General features: G+C 41.4%; 3 protein-coding genes and 1 non-coding gene across 7 annotated transcripts in view; 1 reads left to right on the forward strand and 3 right to left on the reverse strand.

Annotated features, from left to right (window-relative positions):
- The window catches only part of LOC122759346 (inactive rhomboid protein 1-like), a 29,157-nt gene extending 26,166 nt beyond the window's left edge, over positions 1-2,991 (reverse strand). For 2 of the 4 annotated variants that reach the window (XM_044014145.1, XM_044014144.1), the window contains exon 1: positions 2,656-2,990. The gene's annotated coding sequence lies outside the window, so the exon portion shown is untranslated. Of the gene's footprint in view, positions 1-2,655 lie in introns of all 4 variants that reach the window. The other 2 variants (XM_044014142.1, XM_044014141.1) reach the window with 2 other exon arrangements.
- Positions 2,992-5,817: 2,826 nt separating this feature from the next.
- Positions 5,818-7,981, forward strand: mrpl58 (mitochondrial ribosomal protein L58). Its single transcript, XM_044014114.1, has 6 exons — positions 5,818-6,005; positions 6,636-6,660; positions 6,818-6,877; positions 7,305-7,387; positions 7,479-7,648; positions 7,729-7,981. Exons 1-6 carry the CDS (start codon positions 5,844-5,846, stop codon positions 7,808-7,810), a joined length of 582 nt encoding a protein of 193 aa, XP_043870049.1. The 5' UTR covers positions 5,818-5,843; the 3' UTR covers positions 7,811-7,981.
- Positions 7,982-8,442: 461 nt separating this feature from the next.
- Positions 8,443-8,515, reverse strand: trnar-ucg. The gene has a single exon. It is a non-coding gene; the product is annotated as a tRNA-Arg (tRNA).
- A 190-nt stretch (positions 8,516-8,705) lies between these two features.
- Positions 8,706-16,950, reverse strand: cdr2l (cerebellar degeneration-related protein 2-like). The gene is made up of 6 exons (XM_044014113.1): positions 16,580-16,950; positions 13,159-13,271; positions 12,497-12,645; positions 12,231-12,395; positions 11,944-12,151; positions 8,706-11,839 (listed from the first exon to the last, which is right to left on the reverse strand). The coding sequence occupies exons 1-6, from the start codon at positions 16,860-16,862 to the stop codon at positions 11,072-11,074; spliced, it is 1,686 nt and encodes a 561-aa protein (XP_043870048.1). The 5' UTR covers positions 16,863-16,950; the 3' UTR covers positions 8,706-11,071.
- Positions 16,951-17,398: the final 448 nt, after the last annotated feature.

Consider the following 17,398-nt stretch of genomic DNA (forward strand, 5'->3'; position numbering starts at 1 on the left):
CAGGGACGCCTGGTTACAGGATGATTTGCACTTTTTGTCATATATATATAATCTGTGTGAAATAGGTAAATTCTACTGCACAAAAAAAACTGTCAGAAATGTCTCTCGTCTTTCTTTCTTTCTTTCTTTATACGTGCAAATGCTCCTGATGTCAGGTCTGATAGTTTTACTTGACAGAGTCAAGACCAACAAAACCAAATGTGTGTGTGTGTGTTTGTGTATCAGATATTATGTGTGTGTACGCCCTGAGTGATTCCTGTGGCTTCACTCGCTGAGTCACTGCAAACACCGCAGGTCACAGGTTCAAAACTTGGCCTCTAATCCAGTCTCTCTCAGTGGTAAATCCGAATTGCCATTCCAGGTGTGTGTGTACAGACGTGTGTGTGTATGTTAGTGACTGCCATCTGGCCCAGAAGTCTGCTTCCTACTCTCCTTCCAAACAGGAAGGCAAAACAAATCCTTGATGACACAGGTCAGCAGTTTAATTGTCTCTGTGGGATTTCTGTGCAGCGTCCAGAAACTGCAGCAACCCCCTTCATCTCAACAACAGTGGCACTCTGAATAACCATTCTTCACCTGTGTTGTGTGTATGTGTACTTGTACTTTTTTACCTCTTTTGGCCCTTTTCAGGCATAAACACTGACCCTGTCAGGACCAGTAGTCCTCATGGAGAACAAAACTTGGTCCTAATTGCGCAGAATCTCATACCTGAGGAACTGGTTAAGTTTAGTGCCAAGATATAAATAGTGGTTAGGTAAGGGTTATGTTTAATGTTAGGCATTAACTGCTAGTGAAGAGTTAATGAGGCCGAAGAATTACAAGAAGATAAACAAGAAGAACAGCTGCATAACCCATGTGTGTGTCATTTGTGTGTGAGTGTGAACCTAGCCAAGTGTGCCAGATATTTGATTTAGCTCTGCAGACGTCTGGCAAAGATGCGATGCCAACTTCAGAATCGCCTACAAAAGAGAACCAATCACAAACCCCTGGCACACTAGATGCGGACTTAACACAATGACAACTGAGAAGCTACATCTAGCAGCTTTTGTATGTGTCCAACACGGCGGCCACCACTGAAGAGCAACTGTCTTTTGATCAAATACACATCTCTTTTGATCACTCTGATTACATACCCTGGTATAGACAGTAGAACAGTATTTCTGATTTTCAACAACTAGTACAACGAGAGAAAACTCTCACAGTTTGAGAACAACGGGTCTGTCCAATTGCATACAGAGGCTACAGACTAACTTGACTGCATAGAGAAGAAAATATTAACATTGGAGGTTAAAAGTTATTGAATGCCTGAAACCCACTGTAAATATTTTCTGGTTCTCTTTCTATGTCACACTCTCACACACACACAACCAGAGAGACACACACACACACAGGGTAGGCAAGGGAAACAATTGGGGCCCCTAAGTTGAGAGGGGGCCACTGAAAACGACTCTGGATTTTCCACTGCTTTCAGAAGACGGAACCAAGTTTCCTCAAATTGTCTGAAAGGTCAAGCCTGCATACAAGGACACAAATGACCACAAAAGATGCTCTGGACTTTTCCGGAATTTCTCCTGTCAGCACCTAAGTCACATATCAGGATTTTGGACATTCTCCTGCTGTTGTGAATCTTTGCAGATCTTTCTATTTTGGAACTCACATTTTAAAGATGGCAATCTACCATGACTCAAACGCCATTGCATAATTTCATGAGATGTTTGGTAACTTAATTAAAACTTAACTTCATACAACATATTTAAAACATACACACATATATCTTGACAAAAATGTGTTTTGGGACTGCCCAAAAAATTCCCATCTGTGGGTCAAAACCCAGTCTTAGGGGAATCCCTGACCTAACCAAAGACTGACCCCTGGCCTCTCTTACAACCAGTTAATGTTATAATAATGTAATACATGCCCTCATTTGATTATTAATACAATTTTTGACATCCTGATGCACTTTTCTCATATATATATATATATATATATACATATAATCTGTGTGAAAGTTTGAAAAACTCATCACCTACATGCTACATAACACAAATATTGTTTAAAATAATACTCATAATAATGAAATAAATAAAAAAGAAACCTAACTCCAACTTTAACCAGAAATGATTAGGCTAGGACTAGGATAAGTCTTTTTATATGCACACACACACACACACACACACTTAAACAAATGTATTAACAACACATAATGCATCACAACTGAATGTCTAACCCTAAACCTAAAGGTGAAATCAACCTATTCCTAACACAAACCCTAACACTGGGTCTATTAAGATATGAGAACATGAGGACCAGCCAAAATGTCCCCACATCACAAAATGTCCTCATTTTCGATGTACCGGTTATGGTCTTCACAAAGGTATCCAAACAAGTACAAACACACACCTGTTCCTCTCACTTTCATGTCTACACTTGACAAAGACGTATGAATTCTTTTTAAAGGTAAATGCCAGTCCAGATGTTGGAAGTCAACCCCCAAACGTCCACCCGTGACCTCACCCACAGACCCAGACTCTGCGCGCTGTCTGTCTGATGCTGAGGCTCCGAGCACCGCGGCCGGCACAAACTGACAGCGTGTGTCAACCTGTGTGAGGAGTGTCCGAGCCCGGCGAGGCTCCCCTGTTTTTCCCTCCCGCTTACCTTCAGTCCGAGTCCGGCTTGTGCAGCCCGGTGCAGCACCCACGGCTCCTCCAGTGACACGCTGAGCTGAGGTCGGTCACTTCATGAGCGGACCTGGCTGCCACACATCATCACGAGGGCAAATAGTTTTACTACGAAGCGACGGGCGCGAGAACAAGACGTTATAAAGAGGGCGGGGAATCACGTGGCATTAAGATGTAAGATATCAAACTACCTGGGGCCGCGTTCGGTTCTGAGTGTTCTGAGAACAACGCCGGCTCATCTGTGAGTCTTCTGTCCGCCTGCCGTGCACGGTGCTACCGCTGCCACTGCTGCTGCTCCCGCTGGATGACAGGAGAACCAGGACGTTGACTGACCGGACCAACGAGGCACTGCCTCCTCACCTGCCGGCCTTACACTGCCGCCTAACGGTGATACCTCGCAACGACAGGTGTGTGTGTGGTCAAGTGAGCTTAAAGGAGCTTAAATTCGTATAGAAACACAAGCTGACCGACGTTTTTAAAAATGTGCTGAAAAAAAGAAATTTAGGGTCAAACTAAAGTCAAAATACTTACGAAGTGTTTATTTATTTTTAAGGGGGCATTGAATGTTTGTGTGAATTCTCTGACATTGAATTCTTTGAGATGATGAATTTTCTTTACACTGAATTTATGGAGATGTTGAATTGATTTACGCTGAATTTATTTGAATTTTGAAAAGAAATCAGTGCTTGAAAATGTCTTTTAAAATTCAAATTCTGATGTTGATGCACACTCAAAAACTGGCACAGATTTGCTTCTATAAATATTTGTCTTCGTGTCTGACCATATCAGATATTTTTCCTAAATATAATATTGCAAATGTAGTCCAACTCCGTTCCTATCACCTTAAAGATCTCAGCTCCAATCTTCTGCTTAAATGGTTCTTTTGGCAGGACCAGAAGATATGAAATATATTCCTAATTTCTGACTGTAAAATATTCATTAGAAAAAGAAAATATCCTTGTTTCCTCACCTGTCAGGAGCAAGAATCCACTGAAAGGGTTTTGTATCCAGAATTGTCTGAATATTTTACTGTAGGAGGTCATTTACCTTTCTCAAAAGTTCTACAGTAAATTGGCTTGACATTTCATATGATTCAAACAATTCTGTCAAAACTGATACTGTCAGTCCTTCAGTAACAGAAATCCAAGAAGCAGGAGGACACCATGCACTAATATCATTTGGGCGGTGCTGCAGTTGTGCTTTATTACCCCTCGACATGCTCACTCTCCCCTGCAGGGTCGGTGTCCTGTTCCTTGGACCCTCTTAGTTCCTCTCATTGTCCTCACCCACCTTACGGTCGACAGACACCTTTGGTCGGTTCCTGTGATCACCTTCATCTCTCGCTCTCATTACTCTCTGCCGCTCACCCACAACATGCAATCTGTGCAACAATGTGGTCGCGTGATGTGAAACGATGAGTCTCACAGGATACGGCTCAGTGTGAAGGATCATATTTGTGTCCTGGCCAGGTGTCGTTGGGTGTGGCAGGGATGAAATCTCAATTTTTCTTTGGTGTGGTATAGTGATATAGCTGAGAATATATAAACAATATAATCCCTAATATAAAGAAATCTAGTAATACTTTACTTTACTTTAAGGTAATAAGCAGTAATTAATAAAAATAATCATACATGTTATTTGTTAGCGACTTTCTTGACACTCAAGGTCACCTTACATACAAATGCAAACATAAAAATACAATAAAATTAACATTTAACAATTATTAAGCAATTTGAATGCCTTATTAGATGCTTATAAACCCAAATAATTCCTTTTAAGTGTTATTGGAAGTGTAATGAATGCATTTATGATTATTAATTATCATATGCCCTTGTTAGAAGCTGCTTAACAGTTCATATATATTACTTAGATATATTTAATTTCTAATGTGCCGTATGTTTGTCTTGAGTTTATTTAGTTTCTGTTCACAAACACACTTACTTGGGCACCCAAGCGCACAAATGTCTCTCCACATGCAGCCTTCACTCATTTACTCTCTTTGTTGTGTTGCACACTGAGTAGGAGTCACAAAACGTGCGGCACATACAGAGACCTTCTTTCCTTTTGTACAACGTGCAGCTGCAGAAAACCGGCTTTGTATACAGTGTGTGAGAGAGTAAAGAAACTGAAGAAGCTTTGTTTTTTGGTTAAAATTAAAAATCTTCTCATCTACTTGCTGGGTTGTAACATTTTTTTTCATACTTTCACAACTACATTATTGTTTAACCTCAAACCTCTCTGTGAAGGACTTTTGCTAACATGCAGCCTGTTTGTGTACACCACAAAAGTGTGTGGCAGAGAATGGTTTCATCTTGGGTTATGGGATGAGCACATTTTCCACTGCACCACTCTACTGCTGCGTTTATGCTGCAGTTTCTGTCCCTATATTCTCAAAAGGACAGTGTCGGAGCTAAAAACTTTTACCTGTTCACGTTAAATTGAACCAACTCAGTGGCGTTTTCATTTAGTGCTTTATAGTCGTTGCAGACAATGTCTTCTGAAAATTGATGATTGATTTGATGTAATAGCATGAGGTTGAAATTAAAAAAAGCCTCGGCAGAAGAAAAATGGAACAGAAAATGTTAGTAATGGAATGATTTTTGTTGACACTACAGAGAAAGAGCGGTCGGTTAAAAGTAATAAATATGAATTAAAAAGGACCTTCACACAGGAGAGTGAGGGCAGGCACAGCAAACACCCTCGCCAAAGTTTGTCACCTGCCTGCAGAAGTGAGAACCACCTCCACAGACATTTCCTTAGTTGGCTGTCTACAGTAAGCCTCAAAACTGTTTAGCAGAGGATGGTTTCGATCCATCAACCTCTGGTTTACGGGCCCAGCACGCTTCCGCAATCTGAATGTTTATCTGCAAATGAATAAATTAAGCTGTGTACATAAACTTAATTTAATAATCTATTAACAAATTGGGTTTGTTTTGATATAAGTTTGTTCAATTTTGTTTTCTGGTCAAAATTCTCCATATTAAAACATTTATGTGTAATTTAATTGCCTTTTCCTTTTTCTTTTGCCAAGCCTTGGTATGGGAAACAGCTGCATTACATGAATGAAGGTGAAGCAGCAGCGGACTCTGGCCTGTAGAGGGCAGCATTGCGCTTTTCAGTCTACAGCCGGAAACCTACTTAGAAGAAGACGAACTTCACGCTAGCATGGCGGCTCACATAGTACGACAATTGTATTTATTTTGTCGCAGCGCAAGAACAGACGTGGTTTTACTGCAGGTTAAACAGAAAACCCTTTTAAATGTAGGCGTAAACAATCATTTACAGCTGAGAGTTGGGTTTGGCACCAGAGAAACAGACAACGAACAGGTGAGTGTGTGTTTTGTGAACCAAGTCCTTCGAGAAAATGTACGACACACTGGAGTTTGCGAACCACGACTTTCCTCGTCAGTAAGTGCAAATCGGTTATTTTGTCCCGGATTTGCCCACGTGACACAAACCGAACATACACTGCGGTCAAACTACCTAACGCTGAATTTTAACGCCCTCCTTACAAAGTGTTTTATGGTAAAAAGCCTGCAACCCGTCCAGTGACTCGAGCTGATTTGTAAGGACATTAACATCCGGCTTTCAAAATAAAACACACACGATTATTGAATTCTTATTGTAAACTTTTAGAGGACTCGCTCTTCAAACAGTTGCCCAGTTATTAGGTCTCTGAAACATAGCTGTTGGTATAGCTATTTACAATTTATCCGATTCAAAAATGTACTTTCAAACGTGTTCTCAGCGATACGGTGCTCTCTGTGTTTGTATTTAGAAAGCCGGATGTTGATGTCCTTACGAATCAGCTTGAACCAGTTTACCGTAAAAGCATTTGTAAGGAAGGCGTTAAAATTCAGCGTCGGATCGTTTGACCATGGCACTTGAGCAGTGTTACATCTGTGATTTTGTAAAAAAAAAAAGGATTAAAAGTATCTATATTTTTTTTATTTTCAGGGTGTCCAAGTGCTCGTTCCAGTAGGTATATAGGTATTTTAACCCACACATTATATATATATATATATATATATATATATATATATATATATATATATATATATATATATATATATATATATATATATTTACATTTTTATTATCTCTACTATTAACATTTATATTCCCCTTCTTGTCCTCAGACCGTCTGACAGTATCTTACAGCAGAAGCAGTGGTCCTGGTGGTCAAAATGTCAATAAAGGTTTGCAATAGTTTAAATTTCTAGTGTATTTAAAGCTGCGGGGAACACAGAGGAACGCCTGTTTAGTCAGAGTTTCCGCTTAATTTACTGCCATCTCCTTTATTTTTCCAATTAAATCATTATTAATTGTTCATTTGCTCTTGAGTGTGAAAGGATTTGGTGACATTGTCTGTGCTCTTTGTGGTGCTTTCTTCCGTTGTGTGCTGCACATTTCTAATGTTTAATATGACTCAATGAAAGACAAACGCCTTTATTTAGAATAGCCAAGTCAATCACCTGTTTTTAGCAGGTACATCTGTGGCAAAAAAGTGTGTATACTCACAGATTTTGCTGTAATAGAAGCATTAGAGACCAAGAGCTACAATATTTACTGTTTTTGTAGGTGTAGTTGTATTATGTGTGTGTGTAATGATGTCTTAATCCACAGTCAGCACAAAAGCAGAGGTCAGATTCCACGTGCTAACCGCCGACTGGATTCCAGAAGACGTTCGACGGAAAGTCTTTGACCAGGTTTGTTTTTCAGGACTTCAGGACAATGTCTGAGCGGTTGATGTCATATGCAAACCCAGCACATATTCAGCATTTGTGGTGTCTGTCGCAGAACAAAAACCGCATCACCAAGGCCGGTGAGCTGCTGGTGACATCGGAGCTGAGCAGGAGTCAGCACAGAAACCTTTCAGACTGTGTGCAGAAGATCTCTGCTATCATAGCTGAAGCCAGCAAGAAGCCACATGAACCAACGGTGGAGAACGTAGCTCTTTGGGCAGCCAGGTAAAACCGGGAATTGGAGAATGTACATTTTGTGTCCCGCTTTGGCTACCATTTTGTGTCATGTTTATTATGTTGTGCAGGTCAGAGAAGAGGAACAAGGAGCGACTCAAACAAAAGAAGATCAACTCGACGATCAAGCAGAGCAGACGAGATTTTGACTGACTGTGATTTTCGACCACTCGTTGTTTTGTGGAGAATTATGTGTAAATTATATGTGATGAAAAATGTTTCATTTTATTGTAAAAAGTAAATAATTTATGAAGCGGGTGTTAACATGTATTATAGATATCGATTGTAAAACTTACAATCAAAATAAATATATTCGTAAAATAATTTGTTGCTGTTCTTTTTAATTGTAGTAGTAACCTTCAACATGCTCAGTGGTAAGTTTTGTGAAGCATGTAAAAAAAAAATTCACTGAAAGAATGTGAAAATGTTAGCAGAGGATGGTTTCGATCCATCGACCTCTGGGTTATGGGCCCAGCACGCTTCCGCTGCGCCACTCTGCTTCGGTGTGCGAAATGTTAGAATTTACAGATTCATACATTAATCTGTATACACACACAAATACGTACGTTTGTTGACAAATGCAGATTGATTTTGTTAGATTAGCGGCTAACCTGGTTGACCAGGCCACATTACTTGAGGCAAACCATTAACATAAGGTTAGCTTTCGGTTCGAAAAATATATAAAGTATGCATTGAGTAAAACGCTGTTCGCCCGAACGAGTTGCTTATCACAACAGTACCCAAAAGCGCTGAGGGAAGGATTCGTATACGGTGACGGAAAAGGACGACCACGAAGGGACTCGAACCCTCAATCTTCTGATCCGAAGTCAGACGCCTTATCCATTAGGCCACGCGGTCACATGGTAAGCTATGAGACCTATATACTATATATAGATGGATAAAACAGATAGGCGTAATGTTGTAATATAACATTAAAACAGTTGTGTGTTTGGATACTTCATGGTGTTCACTTTTGGGGTGATTTCATTTTGACTATTATTTCATTTATTAAATGTATGAATTATACTGCTAATAATGAAACACATAATGCATTCTATCATTGCTTTATTAACATGGTAAACTGAGTTCAATTACAATAATACATGAACTCAAAAGCCCAGAGAAGAACGTCAAGGACATTATAATGCACAGGGAAATTAGGCAAATTAAGTGTATTTATTTACTTTGACAGCGTGTTAGTGACATTCACATATAGGCACTCAAAATGTAAGAAAAATATAATAAGGTAACATTCACACAAATAAATACACAAGCACAAATGTGTAGCTATCCTAATATGCAAGAGATGAGGCGTTAAAACACATAAGACATTACAGTACAGAAACCCTATGAGTCATTGTAAAAAAATGGTTACAGGCTCTGGTTTGACAACCAGTTTGTCTAATCTATAACACAATCATTTCTTCTAAAATGTACTTTACACACCAGGTATCCACAGGAATTACATCACTGCAAACTGTAAATACACCTCGACTACATCAGGATTCAGAAAACCATCCATCCTCCTCAATTCTTTAATCAAAACACCTGCTCTTGTAAGTAAAAGGTTTCAAGCTTTGATGTGAAAAACAAGATAAAAAATATTGGCTGTAATAACATTCATTATAACAAAGGTTCATACATACTGTAAGAGGTTACCCAGAAAAAGGCATAGGTATTGTATACTGTGAAAAAGGTGCAATATATCTGCATGTTAGTTCGTTGTTAGTTTGGTAAAGGTGTTAAACGAAGCCCTGTTTTGAGGTCTTATATTATCTACTATGCAGCATTTCTGTCAAACAGCCCCAACACAGTGCTGCAAGATCAGTCTTCAATATTTGCCCCAACAAACAATGTTCAAGATTATATTGTATGTTGAGTGTCCAAAAATAGTGAAAACAACAGTCTCCATAAATTGTCCTTTAACGGAAGCATCAATCATACTTGGTTTTACAGTCTAAAACTACTTATTTCTTCCTAACAATAAATAGCAATGCTCCCCTGTGAACGGTTGGTTTTTATTTAATAGCTTATTGTGTGTTAACTAGGTCATGTTAAACGTGTAGTACTCTACCGGCTACTGGACAGGACATGGTCTTCTACAAAGACATAAAAAACAAAACCTCTTTCCTCCTAATTTTAATCGTTACGCTTTTCCATTGCACAGTTCTAGCATGGCTCGGCTCGACTCTACTCGTTTTGATTTTGTTGCTTTTCCATTAAGGATAGCACCTGGTAACTGGTGCTTTTTATAGTAACCTGATCTGATGAGGTTGCAAGCGAGCTGAGCCGACACTGAAAACATGAGTTAATCTACAACATTTAACAGGGAAATTTCTAAAATCTCAATATTTAATACAGAGTCTGGTGTATTTAGCCACAGCACTGAAAAAAGCAGAGCTGAATCACAACCCGTTCAGCCGCATTTCAGTTCAGTGACTGTCTCCGGTCATGCAGGAAGTACTGAACAATTATTTTTAATGCATGATAACAAACTGTGTAGAGTAGAGCCGAGTAGTGCAGGAACTGTATCATGGACAAAGACGCCATAAGTTGTCAGATAATTATTAGCACCTCCAAGTTCATTCTTGAGACAGACAGCACCGTAGCTGGAGAGCACCACTCTTTATCGTTTTTACTAATTCTGTTGTACCTTAAAATAAACACACCAGATACCAGTTCACATTCATTTTAAATTTCCACTCATGTTCCTGATGCAATTTTTTAGTTAAGCTTCAATGTTTAGTGTTCTTATGAGGTTCTATGGCAAACATATTGCCAACGACTGTGCCTATAGTGAAGCCAGATAGTATAGATTATTGAAAGAATATGAAGGAAGTATACTGTAGCCATGTTTTATATACTGTATATGACTGGAATCTGCGGTTTAAAATGTATCACATCCACATCGGGCTTCAATTCTGTATCCCAGCTGTGCAGTTAAATTTGACTTCAAATAAACTGAACTGTACTTTGATTTAACATATTTTTCAGAACCCCCCCCCTTTAATAAGAGGCTTTAACGTCTCTCCATACTTTTCATGTCCGCAATAAGTTGCACACTCATTCGGATCAAGCACATGTTGCCGGTTACACTCATACTAAAATAAGATTAAATAAGAATGCGAAGAATAAGATCCGTTCCTGATCCCACATTCCAATATATTGTACTACCTGGGACATGCACGGTAGACCCATGTGATCCTTGCAGTCATAAACGTTTAGGCAGCAACGCAGACATCAGCATAGGGGGCCGACATTAGTGGATTACAACATGTACTCAACGTGGACTATAGCTGACCTCAGCAGACGTGTGGACACAGAACCTGTGAACTAGCCTTAATAGTAAACCCTCGTTCAGCCCTGGCACCAGCACTAACCTCACCAGCCTCTTTATAGCCTGTCACTGTATCATTAGTGTTTGCTAGATTTGCCAGATTTGCCAGACTTGCTAGCCTTAGCAGCTTTGGTAGCTTTGATGTCCATCTTGGTCTTCTGGATACGAGAGAAGATCTCCTTAAAAAGGGCCTTGTATTCTGGCGTGTTCTGGCTCAGCCGTTTATCCACTGCCTCCACCTGCTTGCTGATGCTCTCAATCGCTTCAGGGGTGGAGGGCGACTGCGTCGGGGTAGGGGGCGGCACTGGGATGGGGCCCATGGCACAGTCCTTCATGGATGGGTCCCGGGAGACTGGTCGGGAAGTCTGAACCTCGGCGTGACACAGGCTCTCCTCCTGGCGCCTACACTTCCCGAGCAGCTCCTCGTATTTCTCAAGTAAGGCGTGGTACTGCTCGTCCACTTCCCTGAGGATGGACATCCCCCTTTTTCTCACACTGTTGGCGTGGAGAGCATAGCTGCCTCTCCGCCGGCCAGACGCGTCCCGGGCCACGATGGCGTTGAGTGCCGTGTCGCTGCAGCTTTTCCTCACGGGGCTGGACTCAGGTAAGGCCTCACCTCTGACACCCCCTCCGCCTTCACTTTCCTCCCTCACCCCTCCTCCCGTCTCCAAGACCTCCACTTCCAGAAAGGTGTCGGTCTCCGGGGTGCTGTTGAGGACAGTCTGGGTGAGAGTCACGCCGTCATCCTCGCTGCTTAGCAGGAATGTCCGAGCGCGGCGTAGCTGCTGCAGCTCCTGCAGCTCCACCTCCAACTCACGCACCCTTGCCTGGTGTCCCTCGGCATCCTGGGTACCAAAGATAATTGGACACAACTGAGATGACAGACACGTACGGAATGTCTTTTCCCACAATAATACAAATGATATTAGAGTATGACTCTTCAGTGTACCTGCACTCGTGTCTGCAGCCGGGAATACTCGCCGAGTAGGAGGTTGCACTCCCTCTCCACGCCCTCTCTACGCCCCCTCTCTGTCCGGACAGCAGCTCTCAGGGCCGACACCGCCTCCCGCAGGTGCTGGTTCTCTTCTTCAAATGGCTGACGCTTTGCCTCCACAGTAAAGCTCTCAGCCCTGCCCACTACGAACTCATCCTCGTACCTGAAGATAGGACACGATGTTCTTCACGATGGTCTCCTGACTCCTCTTATATAGTTTATGATAAACAAAGGAAAAATACCTTGGTGCTGTACAAAGCTCCCTCAGGCAAGGGAACGAGTGGATCGTCTTGCGTCGTTCCCGCTTCTCCCTCTTGACTCGGAGCTGCTCCAAGGAGCGAAGCTGCTCCACCCGCCCTGAAAGAGACTCCACCTGGTTCTGCAAAGTCTCAATGGTCCCTGTCAATCTGGAACCAGGAGAAAAGAAAAGAAAGAGCTCATGTTTAGTACAGAACAAAAAAAAGGGAAGACGAAGCAGCAAAGGTAAACTCACTGTCCCCCTTCTTACCTCTCTATCTTCTGTTGCGAGGCCTTGCTGTCCATCACCAGAGTGTGATTGGTGTGTTCCAGTTCTCTGGCCGTCCCGTCCAGCTGCTCGTACACCTTGGCGTGCTGCTCGTTCATGTCCCGCAGAACCTCCAGCTGCTTGGACAGGTACTGTTGCACAAACACAGCCAAGCAGCAGGTTATTTTGAGTTGTATTTTTAACCATTTGATAGAATATCTACCGTTAAGTTTTGGATTTAGTCATTTGGAAGAGTCGGAATAGGCCTGACATCCCACGCTGACTTTAAATTTTACATCTATTTGACTGTAAATGGGAACATAGTTTATAAAATTGACATCATGCTGTACTGAAGAAGACCTGAAACTACTGATTGAGACCATAAACTAACGTATATGCGTACTAATGTTATGAAAGTAAGAAGAAAGAGGCTAATTTTCTCACATACTGTGCAAACAAACCTGAGAAATCGCGCCCTAAAGGCCAGAGAATACAAGTTTCAAGCACTGGTTGAGAGGAATTACAACCTCAATTTTTGAAGTTATAGTCTGTCACATCATCAAATCAAATGGTTTTTCCCCTGTAAAATGTGCCTTGTTGTATATATATATATATACATATGTATATATATGTTTCCCAGCATGCAGGAAAAACCTCAGCTATACCTCTATCTCGTGCACTTGCTCTTCATTAGTGATGTACATCTGCTGCAGCGAGTCCTCCAGCTCCTTGTTCCTCTCCAGCAGAGTTTTCCCCAGCTCTGCCGCCAAGTGGAGGTCTGGAAATGGGACAGCGGTGTTTAGTGAGTGGAGACAGTAGATGAGGTCACCTGCCATCAGGATTAATGGAGCACACTGTTCTATTTTAGGTGAAAATATAATGGATTCTGGAGGGAAAATGATGAAAAGGTCCATCACACTGTCTCCGGCTGCACTGGACCGGTTTAATTATAGAGTTGTATCCATGCAGCATGTCTTCCTGCAGGTCCTCGTCTCTCCACTGGCCAAATATGAAGGTCGGAGGCTGTTGCCAAGCTTATGTGGACACACAGTGAGATTCACATTCATCTGCAGCTTTTAATGTAATTGCATCACTCACTCTCTCTCACTCTATTTGAACATTTGTGCCTCCAGACACAAGCACATTCAGAGTATGAATGATGAGTCACCAATGTCACTGTCTTCTGACTCAGCGGTTTTAATGGCCAGCACTGTACAGTCGGAGTCAGTGAGATGAGGTTTGTGACCCCACAGAAGGAAAGTGACGGGGACGAGAGCAGAAAATACAGCGCTGGCTCCATCTTTAAAGATTAATGCTGATCATTAACTCCCACCAAACACTATTATTGTGCAATAATATAACGCAAAAATAAGAAATATAAGTTATTTGCACGGTTGATTCATTAAAAATCAGAGACCGAGCGAGACGTCAGATTAGAGACTTTTTAAAGACAAACAGAGAAGAACAGGAGGGAGGAAAACAGAGTGAGAGTGGGAGGAGTAGAACCAATCACACGGCTCAGTGCACAAGCAAACAACTTAGTAAGGTAAGGAGCGGAGAGGATAATAGGCTCAAAATGTTTATTTATTTATTGATATTTTTAATGTCAAAAGTTCAATATGTTTTGGGGACTTGTGGTTGCTGTTATTGACTCACCAGTTTTGTTTTGTTTTCATTTATTGATGTTAATTGTTTCGCCGACCTGCAGCCACTTCACGTTTGAATAAGTCATGAACTCAGGTTTGGTCACATGATTCTTGTGGTTATTTCCCATGTCTGTTTGTTTCTTTAAGTTATTTCACTTCATAATCCTTCATTTTAACTATTTTAAAAACGTGCAGTTTTTTCTCTCCTTATATGAGTGTACTTTTGCGTGTGCTTCTTCTTCTTCTTCAAGTCCAGATGTCCCATTTTTCCCACCAGCACTTAAACACAACACTTACTTGCAAATCTGTGTTGGCCAAGTGAAAATAAATCAGCATATATTAATATATAAAAATATCTGTGAAAATCTGTGAACATTTCCCTTCGTACACACGTCATGTTTGAAGAACACGCTTCCTGAATCCTCCTGGAAAAACAGCTGTAACAGCTGAGCGTGACTTTGTGTGTTTCTGCACACAATGAAAACCAAAGGGAACTTAAAGCTTTAAATGTCATTTGCTGTCCAATTTGCACTTTTAAACACTCGGAAACGGGCATATTCACTGATATACTGTACGTGGTGATCTCTTCCACAGACAGAGTTGTTATGGAAGCTGCAAATCACCCATGAGATTCTGTGGAATGTGGAAAACCAGGCGTCTTCTCTTCCCCTTTTCCTGTGCTGTTGCTGCTGCTGCTGCTGCTGCTGCTGCTGCTGCTGCTGCTGCTGACCAGACTTCTGAACAAAGGCGTTCCAGTGGATAGAAATAAATTCATGGTTTCCTCTATTACAAACCGGCCTTAAGGCAAGATATCATGTTTCTTCCGTCAGTTTTTTTGCTGTTGTTGTTGTTAAAATCCTCTTCACATGATAGCGTCATCATTCAGGTAGAATAAGAATAATCTGTTAAAAGATTTTTATAAAGGACTTATAAAGTGGAGTCATGTTTGTTTGCTGTTTATTTCTTCTTTTTTGGGGAGAACAATATTTGTTACACAGTGGGAGAACTGTGTCTTTGAAGTGACTCGGCATAAATGTGTCGAGCAAACAGCTTTATACGTTCATAAATGGTCTAAAATGACTGTATCGGTATCAGACACAAAAAAGTGGTATCGCGGAGGCACATGTAATTGACTAATCTGTTGATTATTTTCTCAATTAATTGAGTAATTGTTTGGGCCAGAAAATATACTCAAATGTCTTGTTTTGTCCACAAACCAAAATTTGGTTTCTTTGTTATATGGAGCAAAAAAAACTGAATATTCACATTTAATTCTGTTTTAATTCTTTAAAAAACACTCAAATCCGACACTCAACCCCCTAAACTGTACTAAACACAACCCTGCTCTTGTTTAAATAAGTTTTTTTAATAATAATTTCTCTGTAATTAGTACTGAAGACCCTCTGGTGCACTGACGTGAGGAAACTTACAGTAATAAACTCATGTCATCATCATGGCGGTAGAGTGGAGTGAAATCTCTGCATCAGCACACCAGCACTTTTGGAAATGTAACCATTATAATGACTTGGCAGGAAATCGAATTATGAACAGGACATGAAGAGAGACAGGAGACAGGAAATGAGGTAAGGGATGCAGAGGAACTCACTATGTTTGATACTAATTATAGATACCAATCAAGGCAATACCTTCACGGAAATAGAACTTTCCCTGTACCCGACCAAAAATGACTCTAGTTTGTCTCTCAATCAGGTTAATTATTAAAACTACATTTGTTTTTCTTTGCTTTTTGTCCATAAAAACGAGCCAAGCGACCTTTGACCTTTGATGTATTTCCAAAATTCCGCAAATTCAATCCAGATTTACTCTGTGTTCTGAGGCTTAATAAGGTCACGGGGAAGATGTGGCTCCCCATTTGTGGCACGTTAGAAAATAAATGACTGTACGTTAACTAGTTAGAGCGGATTATTCATGTTTGTCTCGATGAGCGATCGTATCTTATATTGTTCCATCACTATTTCTGAGTAGTTTAGTCAATTTCTGCCAACGAACCATGCTAAATTTGACACACGAGTCCTTTAAAGGTTGATTTTTGGAAGTTGAAGAAACAAGTTAATTATTTTTTTATATATCCTGCTGTACACTGAACCTTAATTATGTGGTTAGAAAATAACATATATGTGTGTAGTCATTGAATGATTGCTCCATAAACTAATAAACGGCCTAATACCATTGTTATTGATGAGTCCGGTGACGTAATGCCAGGCCCCGACTGCTATGTTGATGTCAAATAAGCCGTATTAATAAATAGCTGCACTCGTGCTGATGATAGGAGCCATAAAAGATGATGTGTTTGTCCTGTGGACCTGACAGAGAGCCTTTGTTTGCTGGAGGAGCAGCTGACCGGCCGGCGACCGCGGCTGACAGCAGCGGGGATGATGATGCTGCAGGACGGGGGGAACGATGTTGTGTTGTCTCTTACCCTGTTCCAGGTCCTGCTGGTCGTACCACGGCTCTTCCTCTTCGGTCACGAATTCCTCCATTCCCCCCGCGCTCAGCATGGGTGACCCAATGCTCCCGAACAAGCCTCCGTGTGGGAACAATGGAGCCGAAGACGGGACGTTTCCTCCGGGAGGCTGAGAGGCTGGAGATGCGCACAGGCTGTTTGCGCCGCTGCTGTGCTCTCGTGTTGTGGCTCTACGTGTTTCCTCCTTCCTTTCCTCCCTCTCCTCTGTTTCTCCTCCTCGGTCACTCCCAGCTCTCATCCCCCCACCACCGCCAGGCACCGGTCCATCCCACAGCTCAGAGCCGTCACTGCTGCTGCTTCTTCGGGCTCCTTCGGACGTGGCAGTGATGTTGCAACGCAGGCGCTTAGTGACGCCTTCACGTGCTGCTCGGACATTTCAGCATTCGGGGTTTTTTTTACACGCCGAGATCAAAATCTCACGATAGGAAAATATAATTATAATTAGGTGAGTCCACGGTACAGAAGCTCTGTGTGATATCTTTTTTTAATCAAGGCTTTTATCAAGAGCTGATATTGTAGTGTAAGTTGGAATTTCATAGTTCCCAGAAGTTTTAACTGGAATGCCCCGTACAAATGTAGATCGTTGTTTGCCAACAATGGCTAGCCCAAAATACATTTGCGTTTTAATTTTCATCTTCCTCACTGCAGTCCAGTCAACTCTCAGCTCCGACTTCCGATGGAAATGGAACGCATAATTCGTGTAGAGGGTTAGGGTTAGGTGTATATTCCCTAACACATCATGGGGATGAGCTGATACTGTTTGTCTAAGTCAGT

This window comes from Solea senegalensis, linkage group LG18, assembly GCF_019176455.1.
Source record: "Solea senegalensis isolate Sse05_10M linkage group LG18, IFAPA_SoseM_1, whole genome shotgun sequence".
NCBI classification, from domain to species: Eukaryota; Metazoa; Chordata; class Actinopteri; order Pleuronectiformes; family Soleidae; genus Solea; species Solea senegalensis.

Coding starts and splice junctions, on each gene's coding strand:
- mrpl58 (XM_044014114.1), top strand. CDS start 5,844: ATGGCGGCTCACATAGTACGACAATTGTATTTATTTTGTCGCAGCGCA. Junction 6,878..7,304: donor TGGTCAAAATGTCAATAAAG/GTTTGCAATAGT, acceptor CTTAATCCACAG/TCAGCACAAAAGCAGAGGTC. Junction 7,649..7,728: donor GTAGCTCTTTGGGCAGCCAG/GTAAAACCGGGA, acceptor TATGTTGTGCAG/GTCAGAGAAGAGGAACAAGG.
- cdr2l (XM_044014113.1), bottom strand. CDS start 16,862: ATGAGAGCTGGGAGTGACCGAGGAGGAGAAACAGAGGAGAGGGAGGAA. Junction 12,646..13,158: donor AGCAAGTGCACGAGATAGAG/GTATAGCTGAGG, acceptor TTTGTGCAACAG/TACCTGTCCAAGCAGCTGGA. Junction 12,152..12,230: donor GAGCTTTGTACAGCACCAAG/GTATTTTTCCTT, acceptor TCCTATCTTCAG/GTACGAGGATGAGTTCGTAG.